At 40.0% G+C, this 23,665-nt stretch overlaps 1 protein-coding gene across 5 annotated transcripts in view; it reads left to right on the top strand.

Annotated features, from left to right (window-relative positions):
* slc25a21 (solute carrier family 25 member 21) overlaps positions 1-23,665 on the top strand; it is a 523,053-nt gene that overhangs the window by 278,422 nt on the left and 220,966 nt on the right. Inside the window, exon 1 of one of the 5 annotated variants that reach the window (XM_043697851.1) lies at positions 20,540-20,775. The exons of the other annotated variants lie outside the window; for them this stretch is intronic. Coding sequence (XP_043553786.1) covers positions 20,727-20,775 — 49 coding nt within the window. The 5' untranslated portion in view covers positions 20,540-20,726. Of the gene's footprint in view, positions 1-20,539; positions 20,776-23,665 lie in introns of those variants that run through there. 5 annotated transcript variants of the gene reach the window in all.

Raw genomic sequence — 23,665 nt, 5'->3', positions numbered from 1 at the left:
GATAAAATAAGCACTACCGCACTTAGGTGGTAGTGTGGGGGTTAAAAGAAAAAAAAAGAAAAAGAGAAAAGTAAAAAAAGAAAAAAAAACAGGATTGTCAGGAGTTCTATTCACTGCAGGAGCTGGCTCTGTGCTAGCTGGGTCAGTATCATGTATGATTCACCTGTTAATAAAGGGTGACTTGGTAACAGGATACCTGCCTTTATAGAGTCATTTCAGGATTTGAGAGGCATTCTAAGAAAATTAGATGAAGATTTTGGCTCTTTAAAAGTAGGGAGAAGAAGGGTTTCAGAGTGATTTTTTAATGAAAAAGATAATATTGAAAATAAGGGATAAGATCGGCATAAAAGAAAGGAGCATCTACTGGCTTTGTACCTATAGGTAGAACTCCTTCACATCAAATTCATGAGGCCTAGCTTAGATTATGGCCAAATGGCCTCCTCCTGCACCATAACAATTCTGCGATCCACAAATTATGTTCTGTACATTTGTACCAGAGACTGATCATGAGCAGCTACTCCAGGCCAAGACCCGTGTGATTGAGACTTTCTACCCATGGAATTGTCCTCATCTCCAGATCTGACATATTGGTCTACTCAACATGGGATCTGGCCAGTTTTCCACCTACCTAGGTCACTGTGATGCATGTCATCTTCATAATTCTTCAGAAATTATTGTAAGAGCAAGAGCTCCTTTTTTGCTTATTAATCTTCAGTAAACTTGAGGCATCATATGCGATGTGTTTGATCAATCATTCCTAAATTTATGAATGTATGAAAACCAGAGGCTATTTCTCAATTCAGTGTTTTGAAAATAGGTTATTTATAAGTATTTAAGTTATGAGTTACTTTCATCGTGAAGAAATTTGATTTTTCAATGATTTATTTGTTTAACATCTTATATGAAAATGCTTGATTCCATTATGAACCCTTGTTCACAAAGACAATTGTGTGCATACCTATTGTATGAAGGTGTAGATACAATGAACCCTTCCAGCAACCAGCTTTTATAATTATTGGTTGTGATCCACTTTGTTGCTGTTATGCCCATGCTGTAGTTCATCCTGATCTGAACCTGCTGAGAATAATAATAAAGACAATACATATGTCATGTTCACACAGTAAAAAGAGAGGCAGCACAATGAAGATCAAGAGCAGATATAATAACAATTAACCTCAGCTGAGGTAACTGAGAGGTTATGTTTATCCTTTTAGAAAAGTTATTGTCCCTGTAAACTTGAACAATGCCATATTGCAAAGGAAAAAAATATAGCTTTGCACTGTTCCCATATAAAATCAGTCCATGCATAGTGCTGTTTGAACTAAGCATAGTAGCATGCATCTGTACTTAGCAAATGTGTGTATTTAAGAAAAAAAGTACTTTTCTGTACTGTAAAAGTTAGTTAATGTGCAGTGATGCCAATTACAATGTTGTCAGTCAATGCTATGTTATGCACATTGCATGACAGAAGCAATATAGACTTGTTTGAAAAGTATTTTCATTTAAAAGTAGATTAATAGAAGTTTCAGCTTGTGCTATAATATTTGGACTGGCACCATGATAATGGCCTGTGTGCACCTCATTTCTATTATTTGTTTGAATTCAATGGGCCAAGTGTCAAAACCAGTAATTTGAGCATTACCCAATTTGCAAAGAGCTTGATTATCTATTTCTTCCACAATTTGCACAATAATAGACTTAAACTAAAAGAATTGATCTGAAATAACTCTGAAAGAGACACTGTTTTTATTGAAGTGATGATGCATTACTGATTGCATTATTAGCCACAAGGCTAATTTTAAAATTGTGTTTTTATTAGACAGCATTCTACTTTGCAGTAATTTAATTTCAGCTGTTTTGACTGTTAAAATCTTTACTAGCTGTCCCATAAAACTTAGATCTACACTAACAGTAGATGGTCTAGTCCTATGCTTTTAATCATGCGACTTTGAAACCAAATTTAAGGGATGCTTGGGAGTTTCGAATCTATCCTCAGGTTTTGATTGCTCTTTTTGGAGAAGAATCCAACTTTCTAAATTCATCCTTCGTGATGAACTCAACACAGCTCAAGAAGAAATAACAGTTGGTAATGGAAACTAATTGGAGTTCATTCCCTCCCCGAACACACATCTACCCACCTACCATCACCTGACACCCACTCTCTATCCTGGTCTGAAGGAGGAGACAAGGCAGAGCAGCCCTAATTATTTTAGGTGAAGGCACAGGAGGACTTGCAGGATGAGCGCCCTTCCACTCAGAATCTTTAACAAGACCTACACCTCCCTTTATCTCACTGATGGATGGTAAGAAAAGAGGCTGCAGTAATAAGGCGGTAGTTACAGAAATCTGCAGTCATTGCTACAGTAACACTCCCATTTATGTTACTGGAATTTTCCTAATGTTCTAGGTGATATGCACATATCACAACACTCTAGGCACTAAAGTAAATTGCTGAGGCTTTGTCACTCTTAGTTATGACAATATATTATTTCTTATTGTCAGAAAAGATTAGAAGCAAAGAGCTCTAGAACTTGACAGGCTTATCAGAATTCCGTGATTCAGAAGTCACAAACTGCATGTACGACCATGCAAGACCCTCACTTAAGCTCAGTCACCAGAAAGAATTCCTTTCCTCTATGCCCAGCTTTTGTGCACTGCCAGCAAGGTATCATGCTGCTGAATGCCTCTCAGAATTGTTACTGTGCAGAAGGAGGCCATTCGTTGCTGATCACACCAACCAACTATTGGATACTCCTATAGTGAGAACCACTCTGACACCAGGATTATAACTTAATGGAAGCTTTAAGCTGAAATTACATTCCTTGACTGGTCAAGAAATTCCCTGCACTACGCAGCTGGGAGTGTTTCCACTTTTATGCTGACTTGTTAAGTTGCTCAACAAGCTAGTCATCATGAGGGACCAAATATTATCATCATCAGTTATGCCAGAGAGTCAGCTTCAGGAGAAGGAAGACTTGGGCAAGGATCAGACATTGTCCCTGCATGCATATACTTTGTAATATAGACAGGGATTCATGTTTCATAGAATCCCTCCAGTGTGGAAGTAGGCCATTTGGCTCATTGAATCCACACCAACCTTCTGAAGAGAATCCCACCCATATCCACCCCTACCCCTGCATTCCCCATGGCTAACCCACTTAGCCTGCACACTATAGTCAAAAAATGTGGTGCTGGAAAAGCACTATGGTCAATTTAGCATGGCCAATTGACCTAACTTATACAGCTTTGGACTGTGTGAGGAAACCAGAGCACCCAGCAGAAACTCATGCAGAGGCAGGGAGAATGTGCAAACTCCACATAGACAGTCACCCAAGGCTCACCCAGGTCTCTAAAGCTGTGAGGGAGCAGTGTTAACTACTGAGCCACTGTGCAACCATGGGAGGGCTGTTGGCTGTCATTATTAAAGCCTGCTTTTGAGAAACATCCTGTACCTTTGTCAAATGTCTTTCCTCCTAAAGCTGAGATTCATTAAGAGCTCTATCATCTATAATCAATTCATATAACCCTTTCCTGATGAGTAAAATTGTAAAAACTCATATTCGCAACTGCAAATTCCCCATAATCACAATGTGCTCCAGAAGCAAACAATGAAAAATGTTTAATAAACAACTGAACTTATAAATATTAAACTGTTCACCCTGGTGCTTCATGATTCCTATGCTACTACCTTGTGCATCTATTTGACCAATGCAGAGGACATACGTTTAAGGTGAGGAACAAATAGTTTAGAGGAGATCACCAAAAACAAAGTTTCACGCAGAGAGTGGTAAATATTTGGAACTTGTTGCCTGAGAGTGTGATAAAGGCAAATACTTTCACAATATTGAAGAAGCATCTGAATGAGCATCTAAAATGCCAGGGCACAGTAGGCTATAGACAAAGTGAAGGTAAAGGAGATTGAAGTAGTTTGGTGTTTGTTGGTTGGCATAGATATGGTGGGCCAAGGAGCCTATTACTATGTTGTGTGATGCTATGAATGGCCCCATTCTTTACTGTAAAATTCTATGATTCTATGACTCTAAATGTCTGCCATGTAATTGTCACTGTGAAAAATGTAGTAATGTAGATTGAGCGAATGTCATTGTATAACCAGATGGTGCATTCGATGTGTTGAGGTTGTAAAGTTAGAATATTGAATTATTGAAAAGTGTTTGAGGGGTGAGACCACTCATTTCAAGACATTAATTTTTTTGTTGGTCACTGGAGCCATGCCCTAAGGATAGAGATCCAGGTTGTGACCTCCTCCACATTTTCCTTCCACATTTACTACATTAGTTTTTACTGTGGCTTCCTTCTCAGCTATGGATACAGGACATGCTTTCCACATCTGTACCATCTCGATCAGGACCCTAAGCGCTGCCTCCAAGAACCCTTACCTTTGATTGTCCATCCATCCTGAAATATGTCCATTATTTCACAGGACATGGACATCGATGACTTGGCCAGCACTTATTGCCCATTGCTAATTGCCCAGAGGGCAGTTATGAGTCAACCATATTGCTGTGGGTCTGGAGTCACATGTAACTCAAACCAGGTATGAATGGCAGATTTCCTTCTGTAAAGGCCATTAGTGAATGAGATAGGTTTTTGCAACAATCAGTTACTGTTTTATCCTCACCATTAAATTCTTAATTCCAGATTATTATTGAATTCAAATTCCATCTGTCTTGGCGGGATTCAAATCAGGGTGCCCAGGACATTGCCTGGGTCTCTGAAGTCAAAGTCCAGTGACAATACTGCTGGCTATCACCATATGAATTGTCCTCCTGCTTCAATTCCACTGTCAGCCAGTGTACATTCACCCATCAGTGGAAGGTTATGCATGGAGGTGAAACTGATAGTTCTTTGCTTCGTGCCTCCAGGCACAGTTAAATGTAATCACTAGTGACTAGCCCAAAATTGCAGGCCAAATCCAGACTTGGAAACAGGCGCATTTTATTAGTGCAGTACCCACATACTGTTTGTTTTTAATTGTTCTCCAAAATAATTTCCAAGAGGTTTCTTAGACCGTAAAATTGTCCTAAGTAATGTTTTTCAGAGCTTTTCACATGGGAATTGAGAGAACAATATTGCAAATTTCTAATGACACTCTGTTGAATGGGGAAAGGCACAAAGAAAATTGGTGACAAGGATCATGAAAATCTGCAAAAGGATATAGACTATAATAGAAGATATGTGCCAGATACAGTTCAGTATGTTGTGTCAAATGTTTTGGATAATAGTGGGAGAAAATGTGTATTGAACATTCAAATTCTTAATGGAAAAGAGCAAGATAAAGGCTTAAGTGTTGAGAGTATTTCTGGCAAATAACATTTGTTGCTCATCCCGAGTTATCTTGGTGAAGGTAGAAGAGCAAATGATGTTATTAAATATTTTTCCATAAGTATATTCTCCATATTTCATATTTACAAAGAACTGCAACACCCCACTGTCTGTCAACATTTGTTGTCTATAATAGGAACACCTGTAGACCAAAGTATTAGGCATATTTTTGCTGAAGTTATTATATATTAACAAGTGGTTGATGCTAATCCGCACTGCCTGGCAATGTCATTGTGCAGAAAAATGTTGCATTATATTGTGATGTTGTAACTTATTAGTTAAATGGCCTGCTCATGCATTGAGCAAAATAGAAAACATTGCAGAATGCCTTCCTTGAGGCTACAGAAGTTATGGCATTGAATGATATTATATTAAATAATTATTATATTATCATCTTGGTCACTTTTGTGGACTTCAGGACGACAGTTCACTTGTCAGGCTATCTCAAATATAGTTCATGGCTGGATGCTGTCACTTAGTGTTTACACTGACCACCATGTGCTGAACAAATTTGTTTCATGTTCTGCTTATTTTGATATGTAGGCATTTTTATTTACATTGCCTACAGACACCAACTCTAATAAATTGGTATATATGAAAGCACATTGTTTAAAACCTTTGAATTACTATGGTCCAAAGATACCGCTTTGACAGTAATGCAATATTGAGTTATGTTTATTGTTTGCTATCATTTTACTATCTCAATTTAATGACTATGGTAGCACAAGATAAAGGGAAAGCCTTTGATAAGTTTTCTATGCAGTATTGTGTCTTTTCTAATGAATATACCAAGCTTTCATGATCTGAAATGTAATGTCCATACCTATCAAAGCAAGCTGAGATATTTGAAATTACACCAAGAAGTGCCTGGGATCTTGAGTTTTGCTATAAATGGGGTCAATGACTTAACCTCATGTTAAATGTAAAATGATCATGGAAATCCTAAGTATCAGTATGTGTTTACCACTTAAGATCACTGGAAAGGTAAATCAATTCGGGAGTGGAACAAATGGTTAATGCACTCTGCCCTTTCAGTCTCTCACTGAAGCTACATTTAAGCAATCATCTTACCCCTATTTTCAACATTCCAGAGGAATAACTCAGGCACTGTTTCCCCCAGATAATCTGGATAGCAAATTACATCCCTAATATTGTGAGCACCCAATCGTATCTTTGTGATCACATGATCTTGAGGTAGGCACACTGCCTAAACTGCAAAATTACTGTACGTCATTATGTACGTTACTTGTGAAATAATTTTAAATGTCTTGATCTTAAAACATTCTTTCATGTGTGGAGGGAGAGGTTAGATGGAATTTGTAAGAGGCAGTTGAAAATATAATTTCTTTGCTACTTCTTCCAACTTTCTCCCTATAAATAATTAATTTGGGCGTTTCAAGTTATGTAAATATACTATTTGTGTCCTGGGAAGTGTGGGAGTGGGGTCAGTTAAAACAAATATATCTAATGTGCTATGGCTTTAAAACGTTTTCATTTACACAATTGAGCTGCATGTTGTGGGATAAGATTATTTTCATAATGTGTGATAAAAAATCTGACCAAAATGTTATATTATTGGAACTTATAAATGGTTGTAAGATTGTATTTTCTACAATATATTACTATACAATTACATTATTAGATGTCACAACATGCAGCTCAATTCATAGCTGTTCTCTTCTGCATAAAACGTGACAATTTGAAAGCTGAAAGCATTATTTAAATAGTGAGTGTGGCAAATGGACAGTTTAAAAATCTATCTGTAATATTACTGGTATGAAATCTGAAGGACTATCATTCTAAAGCAGGGTTATTAATAGAAATTTAATTTTTCTAATATTTCAAAACAAATCTGTGAAAAACCTTGAAATACTATGCGGATAGTAGCATATCAGGTTGAATTGTGTTAGAATCAATGTCACTGGCATGTTCTAATGCAAATATGAATGTGGCATTAAATGCTTACAGAAAGCCATTGGTTGGAAATTTCTTAGGCCCCAGTCCAGGAGCAGAGAAGAACGACCCGGTCGAAAACCTAAACAACACATCTTGACAGTTTGAATGTCTCTAACGAGTTCATCTGCAGTAAGTGTGTCCAATTGCAGCTCCTGTCAGAATACTTGGATTGGTTGGAGTGACAGTTGGACACACAGGAGCAGACAGGAGGCAGAAAGCATCGTAGGAAGGAGTTTTAAAGACATGGTCACAAGGTTCAGGCAAACAGATGGGTGGCCACTGGAAGGGACAGGCAGACAGTCCAGGAGTCCCCTGTGGCTTCCCCATCTAACAAATATACCGTTTTGGACACTGTTGGGGGGAATTGCCTATCAAGGTTGTGACAGCAGCAGCCAGAGTGGTGGTACCATCACTGGCTTTGTTGTACAGCAGAGACGGTCAAAGTGCAGTAGAGCAATAGTAATAGGGGACTCTATTATCAGGGTACTGCTAAGCATTCCTGTGGTAGGAAAAGAGACTTCAGGATAGTGTGTTGCCTCCCTTGTGCCGGGGTCAAGGATGTCTGAGTGGATGTGGGATATTCTCAAAGGGAGGGTGAGCAGCAAAGGGAGTTCAAGGAATTATGTAGTAAATTGATAAACAGGACCTCTTGGGTTGTAATCTCAGGATTACTCTCTGTGCCACATGCCAGTCAGGCTAGGAATAGGAGTATAGTACAGATAAATATGTGGCGAAAGACCTAGTGTAGAAGAGAGAGTTTTAGATATGTCGAACATTAGGATGTCTTCCAGGGAAGGTGGGACCTGTACAGGAAGGATGGGTAACACCTAAAGTGGACAAGCACCAATATACTGGCAGGCAGGTTTGCTAGTGTCACTTGGGAAGGTTAACACTAGTGTGGCAGGGAGTGGGAAGCAGAGCAGTAGATCAACATGTGAAATGACTGAGGAGGAATTAGAGAATGAGATCAGTAAGGCTAAGAGAAGAATGAACAGTGAGAACACAGTGGAACTGGTGATGTGAAGTGTATTTATTTTATTGCAAGGAGTACGACAAGTTAGGCAGATGAACTTAGAGCTTGGATTGCTGCATATAACTATGACGTTGTAACTATTAGAGATTTGGTTGAGAGCGGGACCAGACTGGCAGTTTAACCTTCCGGGATTTAATTTTTTTTCAGACGAGGTAGAGAGGTATTTAAAAGAGGTGGGGGAGTAGCGTTACTGATTAGGGAGAATATCACAGCTGTACTGAGGGAGGACACCTTGAAGATTTCACCCAGCGAGGCCAAAGGAATATTGTTCAGGCATAGGAACGGTGCAATCACTTTGGGATTTTACTGTAGCTCTCTGAACAGTCAGCAGAAGATAGAGGAACATATACGTGGACAGATTATGGAAAAATGTAAAATCAACAGGGTTGTTGTAATGTGTGATTTTAACTTTCCCTATATTGATTGGAACTCCCTTCATGTCAGGGGCTTGGATGAGGAGGAATTTGTTATATGTGTCCAGAAGGATGTAAATAGTACAACTAGTGAAAGGGCTATAATAGACCTGGGTATTGGGGAATGAGTCTGGCCAGGTGATCAAGGTTTCAGTGGGACACTTTTTTAGGAATAGTAATCATAATTCTCTAAGTTACTTACCAATAAGAATCATAGAATCCCTACAGTGTGGAAACAGGCTCTTTGGCCCAACAAGTCCACACCAACCCTCCAAAGAGTAACCTACCCAGATTCCCTACCTTATTATCCTATATTTACCCCTGACCAATGCACCTAACCTGAGCATCCCTGAATACTATGGACAATTTAGTTTGGCCAATTCACATAACCTGCACATCTTTGGATTGTGGGAGGAAACCAGAGCACCCAGAGGAAACCCATGCAGACACAGGGAGAATGTGCAAACTTTTCCTGAGGCTGGCATCGAACCCAGGTCCCTGGCGCTGTGAGGCAGCAGTGCTAACCACTGAGCCACCGTGCTTTCAGGATAAGACTAGTCATTGGATGAAAGTACTAAATTTAGGAAAGGCTAGTTAGAATCATAGAGATGTACAACACAGAAACAGACCCTTCGCTCCAACACATCCATGCTGATCAGATATTCTAACCAAATGTAGTCCCATTTGCCAGCACTTAGCCCATATCCCTTTAAACCATTTCTGTTCATATAGCCATTCTGATGCCTTTTTAATGCTGTAATTATACCAGCTTCCACCACTTTCTCTGCCAACTCATTCCATGCATGCACCACTCTCTGCATGAAAAAACTGCCCCTTAGGTCCCTTTTACATCTTTCCCCTCTCACCCTAAACTTATGTCCTCTAGTCCTGGACTCCCCACCCCAGGAAAAAGACTTTGTCTATTTATCCTATCTATGTCCCTCATGATTTTATAAACCTCTATAAGGTCACCTCTCAGCCTCCGATGCTCCAGAGAAAAACATCCCCAGCATATTCAGACAAAGGAAGTACATGGTGAGGTCAGTGCAGGAGATCGCTGGACATTGGAGTGCGTCTGAGAAAATTGAAAAACAGTAAATTTACAACTGATCTTGGAGGAATCTGTTGGGAGAGGTCACAGTACAGAAACAGACAAGTGTTTTTTAAAAATAAGTCTGCAGTAATGAGTAGAGTGGGTTCTTTCTTGATTATATGTTCTATTAAGCTATGTCTCTTGATGAAACTGAAAATACAAGCCATAAGTATTAATTTAACCTGCAGCAGTGATTTGTAGAGGAATAAGACAGTGCTATTTTCTGGGTCTGTAGATTGAAAGAATCAAAAATAGCCCATAGTAGAGTGATATGCTCTTTTTGTCGGATGTGGGAGTTTAGGGTGAGTTTACGGGTTACTGAGGATTATATCTGCAATAAATGCCATTGGTTGTGAATCATATCAGATCGAAAGGATCAGTTGGAGAAGCAGTTAGAGGCAATGAGGCATTTACAAGAGCAAAGGGATGTCATGGATGGCAGTTATAGGAAGGGGGGGAATGTCTCAGATACAGTCACATAGATGGGTTAACTCCACGATAGGTTAGGCAGGTAGTGCAGGAGTCTTCTGTGGCTATCTCCATTTCAAACAAGTATGCTGTTTTGGAAATTGTAGGGGGTGATGGATTCTCAGGTGAACGTAGCACGAACATCCAAGTTTTTGCTATTGAGAGTGGCTCTAATGTAATGAGAGGTATATTGGGTTTGAAGCAATTGATTGTGTTAGGGGACTTTCTAGTCCGAGGTACAGACAGACATTTCTGTGGCCAGCAGCAAAAAATCAGAATGGTGTGTTGCTTCCCTGGTGCCAGGATCAAGGATGTTTCAGAGAGAGTGCAAAATGTTCTCAAAGGAGAGAGAGGCCAGCAGGAGGTCATTGTGCAAATTGCAACCAACAACATAGGAAGGGAAAAGGTTGAGATTCTGAAGGAGGATTACAGAGAGTTAGGCAGGAATTTAAAAAGGAGGTCCTCGAGAGTAATAATATCTGGATTACTCCCAGTGCTACAAGCTAGTGAGGGCAGGAATAGGAGGATAGAGCAGATGAATGCATGGCTGAGGAGCTGGTGTATGGGAGAAGGATTCACATTTTTGGATCATTGCAAGTTGTTTTGGGATAGAAGTAACCTGTACAAGAAGGACGGATTGCACCTAAATTGGAAGAGGACTAATATACTGGCAGGGAGATTTCTTAGAGCTGCTTGAGAGGATTTAAAATAGTAATTGGTGGTTGGGACCCAGGGAGATAGTGAGGAAAGATTTCAATCTGAGACTGGTACAGTTGAGAAAAGAAGTGAGTCAAACAGTCAGGGCAGGCAGGGACAAAGCAGAGAACAAGGTAAGACTGATAAACTGCATTTATTTCAATGCAAGAGGCCTATAAGGGAAGGCAAATGAACTCAGGGCATGGTTAGGAACATGGGCTGGGATATCATAGCAATTACAGAAACATGGCTCAAGGATGGACAGGATTGGCAGCTTAATGTTCCAGGATACAAATGCGACAGGAAGGATAGAAAGGGAGGCAAGAGAGGAAGGGGAGTGGTGTTTTTGATAAGGGATAGCATTACAGCTGGACTGTGGGAGGATATTCCCGGAAATACATCCAGGGAAGTTATTTGGGTGGAACTGAGAAATAAGAAAGGGATGATCACCTTATTGGGATTGTATTATACACCCACTAGTAGTCGGAGGGTAATTGAGAAACCAATTTGTTCGGAGATCTCAGTTATCTGTAAGAATAATAGGTTGGTTTGGTAGGGGATTTTAACTTTCCAAACATAGACTGGGAATGACATAGTGTTAAGGGTTTAGATGGAGAGGAATTTGTTAAGTGTGTACAAGAACATTTTCTGATTCAATATGTGGATGTACCTACTAGAGAAGGTGCAAAATGTGACCTACTCTTGGGAAATAAGGCAGGACAGGTGACTGTTGAAGTCCTAAATTGGAGAAAGGCCAATTTTGACGGTATTAGGCAAGAACTCATGAAAGCAAATTGGGGGCAGATGTTCGCAGGTAAAGGGACAGCTGGAAAATGGGAAGCCTTCAGAACTGAGATAACGAGAATCCAGAAAAAGTGAAAGGAAAGCTGGTAGGGATAGGGAATGCTGGATGACTAAAGAAATTGAGGGTTTTGTTAAGAAAAAGAAGGAAGCATATGTAAGGTATAGACAGGATAAATTGAGTGAATCCTTAGAAGAATATAAAGGAAGTAGGAGTATACTTAAGAGGGAAATCAGGAGGACAAAAAGGGGACATGAGATAGCTTTGGCAAATAGAATTAAGGAGAATCCAAAGAGATTTTACAAATATATTAAGGACAAAAGGATAACTAGGGAAAGAATAGGGCCCCTCAACAATTAGCAAGGCGGCCTTTGTGTGGAGCCGCAGAAAATGGGGGAGATACTAAATGAGTATTTTGCATCAGGATATGGAAGATATAGGCTGTAGGGAAGTAGATGGTGACATCTTGCAAAATGTCCATATTACAGAGGAAGAAGTGCTGGATGTCTTGAAACGGGTAAAGGTGGATAAATCCACAGGACCTGATCATGTGTACCCGAGAACTCTGTGGGAAGCTAGGAAAGTGATTGCTGGGCCTCTTGTTGGGATATTTATATCATCTATAGTCACTGGTGAGGTGCCAGAAGACTGGAGGTTGGCTAATGTTTTGCCACTGTTTAAGAAAGGTGGTAAGGACAAGCCAGGGAACAATAGACTAGTGAGCTTGCCTTCGGTGGTGGGCAAGTTGTTGGAGGGAATCCTGAGGAACAGGATGTACATGTTTTTGGAAAGGCAAAGACTGATTAGGGATAGTCAACATGGCTTTGTGCTTGGGAAATCATGTCTCACAAACTTGATTGAGATTTTTGAAGAAATAACAAAAGAATTGATGAGGGCAGAATAGTGGATGTGATCTTCAGAAAGGCATTCGAAAAGTACCTCATGGGAGACTGGTTTGCAAGGTTAGATCTCATGGAATACAGGGAGAACTAGCCATTTGGATACAGAACTGGCTCAAAGGTAGAAGACAGAGGGTGGTGGTAGAGGGTTGTTTTTCAGACTGGAGGCCTGTGACCAGTGGAGTGCCACATGACAGATGCGAATTAATTTTCAAACAGCCACCCCCAATCTATATTCCCCAGTTTGTTGTCCACTACGTTTTGTCATTTATATAAATGATTTGGATATGAACATAGAAGGTATAGTTAGTGCATAGTGGGTCCACTACTTTTCATCGTTTATATAAATGATTGGATATAAGCAAAAGAGGTATAGTTAGTAAGTTTGCTGATGACACCACAATTGGAGGTGTAGTAGACAGTGAAGAAGGTTATCTCAGATTACAACTAGATCTTGATCAGCTGGGCCAATGGGCTGAGGAGTGGTAGATGAGTTTAATTTAGATAAATGCGAGGTGCTGCATTTTGGGAAAGCAAATCTTAGCAGGACATACACACTTAATGGTAAGGTCCTAGGGAGTGTTGCTGAACAAAGAGACCTTGGAGTGCAGGTTTATAGCTCCTTGAACGTGGGGTCGCAGGTAGATAGGATAGTGAAGACGGCGTTTGGTATGCTTTCCTTTATTGGTCAGAGTATTGAGTACAGGAGTTGGGAGGTCATGTTGAGGCTGTACAGGACATTGGATAGGCCACTGTTGGAATATTGCATGCAATTCTGGTCTCCTTCCTATCAGAAAGATGTTGTGAAATTTGAAAGATTTCAGAAAAGATTTACAAGGATGTTGCCAAGGTTGGAGGATCTGAGCTACAGGGAGAGGCTGTTTTCCCTGGAGTGTCGGAGGCTGAAGGGTGAACTTGTAGAGGTTTACAAAATCATGAGAGGCATGGATAAGAAAAATAGACAAAGTCTTTTCCCTGGGGTGGGGTGTCCAGAACTAGAGCTCATAGGTTTAGGGTGAGAGAGGAAACATGTAAAAGAGACCTAAGGGGCAACCTTTTCACTCAGAGGGTGGTATGTGTATGGAATGAGCTGCCAGAAGATGTGGTGGCGGCTGGTACAATTACAACATTTAAAAGTCATCTGGATGAATATATGAATAGGAGTGGTTTAGAGGGATATGGGCCAGTTGCTGGCATTTGGGACTAGATTGTGTTGGGATATCAGGTTGGCATGATGAATCAGACCGAAGGGTCTGTTTCCCTGCTGTACATCTCTCTGAATCTCCCTACAGCTCAAATCCTCCGAACCGGGCAACATTGTTATAAATGTTTTCTGAACCCTTTCAAGATTCACAACATCTTTCCAATAGGAAGGAGACCAGAATTGCACGCAATATTCCAAAAGTGGCCTAACCAACATCCTGTATAGCTAAAACATGACCTTCCAACTCTTCTACTCAATACTCTGACCAATAAAGGAAAGCATACCAAATGCCTTCTTCACTGTGTTGTCTACCTGCGACTCCACTTTCAAGGAACTATGAACCTACACTGCAAGGTCTCTTTCTTCAACAACACTCCCCAGGACCTTACCATTAAGTATATAAGTCCGGCGGTGATTCGCCTTTCTAAAATGCAGCACCTCACATTTGTCTAAATTAAACTCCATCTGCCACTCATCAGCGCAATGGCCCATCTGATCAAGATCCCATTGTACTCTGAAGTAACCTTCTTCGCTGTCCACTACATCTCCAATTTTGATGTCATCTGCAAACGCACTAACTATACTTTCTATGTTCATATCCAAATCATTTATATAAATGACAAAATGTAGTGGACAACAAACTGGAGAATATAGATTGGGGGTGGCTGTTTGAAGGTTAATTCGCAACTGTCATGTGGGAGTCTTTTAAAGGTCAGTTGATTAGAGTTCAGGGCCAGCACATTCCTGTGAAAATAAAAGAGAAGAATGGCAAGATTCAGGAACTTTGGATGACAAGAGAAATTGTGAGCTTGGTCAAAAATATAAAGGAGGCACATGTAAGATTTAGGAGACTGAAGTTAGACTGGGCCCTCAAAGAATATAAAGGAAGCAGGAAAGAACTTAAACAAGTAATTAGGAGGGCTAAAATGGGCCATGAAATGTTCTTTTCAAACAGGATTAAGGAAAATATCAAGACATTTTATACATATATAAGGAGCAAGAGGGTAGCAAGGAAAAGGTTAGGTCCAGTCATGGATGAAAGAGAGAATTTATGCGTGGAGCTAAAAGAAGTTGGTTTGGTCCTTAACAAATACTTTGCATCGATATTTGCAGCGGAGAAGGACATGGTGAATGATGAGTCTAGAGAGCAGTAGGTTGTTCAACTAGAACATGTCAAGATAAAAAAGGAGGAGGTGTCGGATATTTTGAAAAGCATTAAGGTTATCAAATGCTCAGGCCTGATGGAATCCATCCTAGAATATGGAAGGAGGTAAGGAAAGAAATTACTGGGGCCCTGTACGAAATCTTTGTGCTGTATGCTCTTTAATCACAGGCGAGGTTCCCGAAGACTGGAGGGTAGCCAATATTATTCCTTTTTTTTCAGAAGGGCAATTGAGATAATCCTGGAAATTACAGGCATTGGTAGGGAAATTATCGGAGAAGATTCTTAGGGATAAAATTTGCTGATATTTGTAAAAATATAGTCATATTACTGATAGGCAGCATGGCTTTGTCTCACAAGCGAGGTTGAGTTTTTTGAGGAAATGATGGAGATGACTGACATGGGCTGGTTGCTGGATACTCTCTACATGGATTTTAGCCAGGCCTTTGACAAGGTCCATTATGGCAGGCTGATAAAAGGTGAAGATAAAAGGTGGGATTGACGTTGAGCTTGTAAGATGGATACAGAACTGCTTGGTCATAGAAGACGGAAAGTAGCATGAGAAGGGTGCTTTTCAGATTGGAGATTTGTGACCAGTATTGTTCTGCAGGGATCACTGCTGGAACCCCTGCTGTTTGCAATACACATAAATGATTTAGAGGAGAATGTAGATGGTCTGATTGGTAAGATTGTGAATGACATAAAGATTGCGGGAGCTGCAGTTAATGAGGAGGATTGTCAGATAATATGGCAGGATATAGCTTGGCTGGAGACTTGGATGGAGAAATGGAAGATGGAATTTAATCCAACAAATGTGAGGTGATGCATTTTGGAAAGTCTAATGCACAAGAGATGTATACAATAAATGGCAGAACCTTAGCAGCATTAAGGTACAGAGGGATCTAGGTGTCTAGGTCCACAGTGCCCTGATAGTGGCAATACAAGTGGATAAGGTAATCACGAAGATATGTGGCATGCTTGCCTACATCAGTAAGGGCATAATAAAAATCAGTAGGGGCATAATAAAAAAAAGAATAGTGACATAGTGGTAGGGTTATGGTGGGTTTGCCATGTGCGGATTGACAGCAGCTTCCAGGCGGTCTGAGGTGGTGGTGGCAGGTGACATGATTCCTCCTGGTGATCGGAGGCAATGGCAGCAGATTTGGTTCCTCCCGGTGGAGCATCATGGTGGTTGGCGGTGGCAGATGTGACTCCACCTGGCAATTGGAGATGACAGTGATAGCAACAGCAAGAATTCAATTCCTCTCAGCGTTCAAGGCTAGCGGCAGGAATGGCAAAACTCCTCCGTCACTGGAGACAGAGGCAGAAACAGTGGTGGCAATATCAGCAGCAGCAAAAACAGGGCTCCTCCCCTCAATTGATGCAAGACTCGCAGGCTGACCAAGCTTTCTGGCCATGGCTTTGTCAGTGGTTCCAAACACCTATATAGAAGTAAGATTTAGAATTTAAAATCTGGACATTCTTCTTACCTTTTGGCCTTCCTTTTGCTGTTGTTTTTTTATAACATTTTGTTTTGTAACCAAGATGGTGCCAGAAAATGGTGACTCAGTACACTTTTCATTGTTTATTCCTATAGTTGAGTATAGTGCAATGAAATCTAATACTAATAAAGATTGACAAGTCATGTTGCAGCTGTAAATTACTTTAGTTAGGCCACATTTGGAATATTACTTACAGTTCTGGTCACTACATTACCAGAAGGATGTGGAAGCTTTGGAGAAGGTACTGAAAAGATTTACCAGAATGTTGCCTGATTTGAAGGTTATTAGCTATGAGGAGAGATTGGTTTAGTTTCACTTGAACATCAGAGGTTGAAAAGCGACCTGATAGAATGTCTCACATGTATGAGAGGCTTGGATAGAATGGATAGTTGGAGTCTTTCCAGAGTAGAAATATCAATGACTAGGGGACATAGATTTAAGGTGAAAGGGGGAAAGTTTAAAGGAGATGTTGAGAATCGCGTTTTTTTACTCAGAGGGTGGTAAGTGCTTAGAATTCACTGCAAGATAAGGTAGTAGAAGCAGATACAATAGTAGTGTTTAAGAGGCATCTTGATAGATGCATGAATAGGCAGAGGATAGATGGATACGGACTGTATAGAGGCAAAAGGTTATTAATTCAGAAAGATGACACAGGCTTTGTGGGCAGAAGGGCTTGTTCCTGTGCTGTATTATTCTTTGTGAATCTTGTAAATGTAAGAGTTGGCAGCTGACACTTGCAAGAGTGCATGGATGGTGTTGGACCTTGCCTTGCCCAATCCACCCATATGTGGCAGAGTTGTGCCCAGCTGCACAAATGAAAGACCAACCCTCCCACCCACCTTTCCAAAATCTGCTTCCCAAACCCTTCAATCCATAACTAGCCTGAATTTAAAAATTTAGCTCTCACTAGAGCAGTTCTGATGCTAGATTGTAGTAATGTTTTTCAGTCTTCAGAAGACCTCAGATAGATTCACAATAGGTGTCAATAGATATGAGTCACAGAGAGATCCTTTTGAGGGCACAAGGGGTGCCCTAGTGAAGGACGAAATGATTTTGATGTATTTTATGGACATTGAGTATTTTAGATTTAGATGAGATGAGATTAGATTCCCTATAGTGTGGAAACAGGCCCTTAGGCCCATCTGTCCCACACCGATCCTTCGAAGAGGAACCCACCCATACCCATTTCCCTCTGACTAATGCACCTAACACTATGGGCAATTTACCATGGCCAATTCACCTGACCTGAACATCTTTGGACTGTGGGAGTAAACCAGAGCACCTGGAGAAAACCCATGCAGACATGGGGAGAATGTGCAAACTCCTCACAGAAGACCTAGGTCTCTGGAATTGAACCTGGGACCCTGGTGCTGTGAGGCAGCAGTGCTAACCACTGAGCCACCATGCTGCCCCAAAAATATTTACTTTGTTTTTTAGGAACAAGGCATTATAGATTAGGATACATTCCCTCCAGGATAGAAACAGGCCCTTCGGTCCAATAAATCCACACTGGCCCTCTGAAGAGTAGCCTATCTTATATTTACCCCTGACTTGGCAATTTAGGACACTGATTTTAAAATATTTTTCACAATGACTTGTCCAATCTTCTTACTTGAACTGTAAATATAGTGCTGTTATACAAAAATGCTATAGGTGTCAATGGCAGAGTCTTTATAATTCATTTTAAGCAAGTTTGTGGTTGGCAGATTCAAAAGCAAAATAAGTTCAATACTAATTGCTATGTTGGTAGTCAAAATTCAATGTTCTCCCTCAATACCATTAAGCTGCTACAACTCCAGAATTGAAAGTATGTTTAAAAATTTGATTCTTGGACTACCCCCAGATGATATTCAGTTGTTTAAATCCTCTTTTCTTCAACGTTTCATAAGTTTGTGTCAGGACAAATGTGTGTATATTCTTACATAAATGCAGAATCAACTTGAAAGTTGAACTTGCTCAGTTGACTTATGACCTACACATATATTTATACCAAATTGCACGTCTTGATTTGACTCATGACCTGTCTTGGGTTTATATTTTGATTATTGGAATTTGATGCCCATGATATCAGGTAAAATAACAAGGGCATAGTTAAATCAGAAGAGAGACACGTGAGACCGGGAGATCTGGACCTGGTAAGTAAGTTTGTATCAGTAGTTCACAAGGAACATCTGTCATAGCATATCTTGTGCCCAAACAATAACACCCTGACTGCACACCAGTTATTTTCCTAACATGTCGGCAGTGTCCTGCATTACTGCTTTATGTCTATATGTGCTAAAGGTTTCTCTATATTCAATTCTTGATGTTTTTTTTAAAAGTACAATCTATTTTTCAAGCTCTTTAGCTAAGAAGAACATTTCATCGAATACTTAACAAGTTATGTTTTTGTAGTAAGTAGTTTGCGCACTTTCTGTTTTAACTGTGTAACAAGTTTTGCACAGATGTTATGGGCTGAATCATATACTTTTTGGCTCAGCTACTTTGTGTTTCTTGGAGGGACCTTTGCTGGGAGCAACTCCCCACTCAGCACACATTCTGGAATTCACTGAATTCCTTGTGTTACACCATCTTTGAAAGCCCCACTGTGCACCCAGACAGCACCATCAGGCCACAGCTGCCCTGCATGGTTCCTGACATTGGCCCTGGTCTTGGCAGACCAGCAGAAATCGTCAACCTACTTCATGGGTAGAAACCTGGAGGTCTTGCTGGATGGGGTGGTGCAGAAGCAGGATTTCAACGTTCCCCAGGCCTAACAGTCAAGGCAATGACACCAGAATCATGCCTACCGGGTCAGAGGTTGCCACCTCTGTTAATGCCCTCTCAGCTGTCTGAAGAAATACTCACTATACTATAGAAGGAAGGGTCACTTCACCATTATTCCTGCAGATGTTAAATTCATTCTTTATGCTGTACTGACCTCTCACCAAGGCTCATGTTATGTGACTTTCACTAATACCTGCAACAACTTTCCTCAATTACTCTCACCCACCCTCATCCCCAACTGCACTAATCCTGTATGCCCTCTGTGCGGCCGGGGATATTTTGCCACCGGTACCAAAGTAACAGGTTTCATCTCCCTTGTCTCTCATTCCAGGAGGAATGCACATCACACTAGGGCAGAAAGGGTCAAGACAGGTGGTGGCATGCCTGACATTTGGCTCCTCAACCCTTAGGTGGAGAGAATCCTGACTCTGTTTGCCTTGTGTGGTTATCTGACTGTGTCTAAACACCTGACTAGTATAAGAGGCTGCCTTTGACCTAATGTACTGGGGCCCCTGACTGAAGGCTACCTCTCTTGACTTTACGGAGGACAGCAGAAAACCTGGTTTAGTATCTGTACAAGGCAAGACAGCAATAATACAAGCCTGATATCTGTAGCTAAGGGAGCAAAGGCCAAAAATACAGGAAAAGAAAGAGATTCTATGAGCATCTATGTAGGCTCAAAGTGAGTGAGTCTATGACAGTCTATAAATAGTCTGGCCTAGGTGCAGCATTGAAGTGCAGAAGTTTCATTTATGTGGATTAAAGATGTACAGTGAGGGTTCTTTGATGCTGGCACATATTGGATGCCAATGTTGATGAATGTGGGGTGTAGTGGCTTGTGTCCATGGAGAGTGCCTTAAGATTTTGGTGGCTGGTATCCAACATGGTATTCATTCAGAATAAGCAGTGAGCTGAATTTACTAGGCACCTGTTCTAAATTCCATGTCAAGATGTCTTGGCATCAAGTTTCTTTAGCAAGTTAGCTACATTAGGAAGCTGGACATTAATGAAGTGATTTAGGCTGTTAACAAGGCATTTAATAGGCAATTATTGGTAACTCACTGCTGTCTCACAAAAAACCCATTACGCCACTTGTCAAAAGATGGAGAGACATGCTGCTGAGATTGGCATCACAAGACTCCTCATCTGGTTCTGCTTCAAATCATGCCAAAGCCCACATCGCTCAGAGCCCTATAGGAGTCTATGCTTCATCTCAATGTCTGTGAATTTTTGATAAAGTTTTTTAAGGAGTTAGAATGAGAGAGGTTTTCAGAAGGACTTTTAGGGTGCTGTTCAGGTGGTTGAAAACTATATGTTGAGAATGAAGAAACTAGCGGTTGAGCTCAGTGGGCAAAGTTTTGGAGTGATTTGGATAAGATTAATAAAGTGATGAATGGACAAGTGTTTGTGAGACATGAGACATGCGGCAGTGTTTCAGGTTTGTGGATAGACCATCAGTTTTACTCTAAATGTTTATTGCAAATATCAAGATTAATACATTTGATGCTTAATTGTTTTGTATATATTTATGAATCATGATTGTACATATGTCTTTGACGTTTACTCACCATCAACCAGCTAATTTTTAAATTTAGTTTGCATTGACATCTAACTTTTAAATAACAAAGATTTTATGCTATTTCTGGTGTCTGTATTTTGACAGAAAAGCAAAATGATCAATTTAACACCTTTGTTTTCAAAGACATGAGCTAAATTAATTGCTTCTAGAGCTATCTTATTTTACAGAATATGTTATGAAGGAATAAATCTGCATATCTAGGATTGTAGGTTCAGATATTTTGTCTTAACTAAAGCAGATCAGACCATGTAACTTGCCTCAATTATGCAACTGTGCTATAAGGCAACTGTTTATTTATCCAAGACTTCTGGATGTTACCCCTTGTTTTTAATGTCTACCAGACAGTAGTATGAAAAACAAGCTGTGTGTCTGAGACTTTTTTAATATTCCTCTCATTTTAAAATTGTCGAGGTTTTCCTTTGGCTAAATACTTCTTATTTTGCTTCAACGTGTTATTAAATCTCATACTCATTATTTCATGCCATTCAATATTTGATTTGCATGTCAGCAGGATTTATACCTCATTATCGCCTCTTTTTTAGCTCCTCTACTTCTATAAACCATGTGCAGTAGTACATCTTTCCTTTATCAAAGTACACTTTTCATAAATGTGTGAAAATATGTAAGGTAGCACAGTTTAAACAACTAATTAAATATTTACAAGTCCACTAAACTTTTTATGGCTCTTCTGTGCCAATAATTGACTGTTATCAGGTGGTTAAAATGTTTGCAGTTGTTCAGTTACAATGTGAATACCAGCTTTAAACTGTGTAAGCTGGTAGAAGCTACTTGTCCATATATTCATTCTCTTAAACTTAATTTGTTTTTGTTGCTAGTGAACACAGATACTAATCCTTTAATAATTTGTTGGCATGCTTTGTTGGGCTCACTGCAATAAATTGTAAATCATAAACAATTTTTTAAGGCTGAACATCAGATTCCATGCTTGTCCAATACAAAGTGATAAGAGTGAATAACTATCCCTTGAGACTACAAAGTCCAGCATGCTAAATGTAAACATGTTTGACAACATACTTTAGACTTTAAACAAGTTCCCTGGATTTGCAATGAAATATTCAGAATTAATTGAATAGAGAGCAAACCATATCCTTGCCAATATAATCTGACAAAGCATCTTCAAAGGTATTTTAAAACTCCATTATCTAGTCATTTCAAGTTTTTCCTGCTTTAATGAAGAGTCTGGTTGTTAACTACTGATCCACTTTATGAATCTGAAACTATGATGTTCTTAACGGATGTTAACAGGAAGGAAGTAGAAGGAGAAGCTAGCAATATGTGAACATCATTGAAGTAATTCCTCATTGTTCTTATGTGAATTCCAGTATATCATTCTAAATTGATGCTCTCCATAAAATTAATATTAAAACCCTTTCCTTTCTCACTGACACTCTCATAAAGCCTTGCAACATCTTGGACCAAGTTAGCCATTAATCCTATTTCATGGATTAAGTTAATTTGCAGTTGTACAAAATGAATATTCCGAATGCTGTGGTGTACTTAATCAATTTTTGGAATCAAATCAGGGACAGAAAGAAAAATAAATAGTGGAAAGAAATATTAAGACAGAGGAAGAGATGTGGCATAGTGGTCACGTTAGAGACTAATAATGCAAAGATCACAACTAATGTTCCAGAATGAGGTGTTCAGATCCAATCATGGTAGCTGCTGGAACGTAAGTTTCATTAGCAAGTCAGAATTAGGGCACTAATCTTCATAATGGTGATCATGAAATTGCTGGATTGTTGTAAAATCAAATCAAATTATTAATGTCATTCATGGGAGGAGATCTGTCATCTTTAACCAGTCTTCCCAATATGTGACTCCCAATCTAGTGATTGACTCTAGAGGCCTAGTAGCTTCCTCGGCCATTTAAGAATTCGCAAGCCACTGTGGAACAAAAGCACTGTGGGTGTCTATAGATCACATCACCTGATTCAAGAAGGCAGTTTACACGATACTCTCAAGAAACCTGACAGTGGTCCATAAGTTTATGAGAAGTATATAGGATGAATATGATGGCACTCAGTTTGTAAAAGTCTCCATAATTTCAGACGGCCACAGAGCTACTTTCTCTGAGAGGCAACATTTTCATGCAGAGGGTGGTTCATATGTAGAATGAACTGTTAGAGGAAGTGCAAGTTACAGTTACAATTTAAAAGACATTTGCATAGGTATATGAAAGGCAAGCTTTTGAGGGATGTGGGACAAATGCACGCAAGTGGGACTCATTTAATTTTGCAAAACTTCTTTGGCCTGGACAAGTTGGACTGACAAGTCTGTTTCCATGTTGTGTGACTCTGAGTGTCACCACACCTCAAGCGAGGTGCAATTTTGAGAAGGTAGGATCTTCATGGTGACCTCAGCCAGTGTAGCAATTGAACCCATGCTGTTTGTATCACTTTGCATTGCGAACCAGCCATCCAACCAGCTGAGCTAACTAACCCCATTGATAGAAGTCTCAAGAATCAGGGGTGTAATTTTAAGGTTGGGGTAGAAGGCTAAAAGAGAATTGAGAATATTTTTTCACCCAGAGGATGGTAAGAGTCTGGAACTCATGCCAGGAAAGCATGGTTGAATCAGAAACCTTTGAAAGATTTAAGCAGCATTTAGATATTCACTTGTGTTGCTATAGCCCCTAGATTTATAGGCCAAAATGAGATTAGTGTAGTCAGATCTTTTTTGACCAGGATGGACATGATAGATCATGTGGCCTCCTTTCTGTGCTGTA

The sequence above is a fragment of the Chiloscyllium plagiosum genome, chromosome 10 (assembly GCF_004010195.1).
Source record: "Chiloscyllium plagiosum isolate BGI_BamShark_2017 chromosome 10, ASM401019v2, whole genome shotgun sequence".
Classification (NCBI taxonomy): Eukaryota; Metazoa; Chordata; class Chondrichthyes; order Orectolobiformes; family Hemiscylliidae; genus Chiloscyllium; species Chiloscyllium plagiosum.
This window is presented reverse-complemented; position numbering and strand designations above follow the sequence as displayed.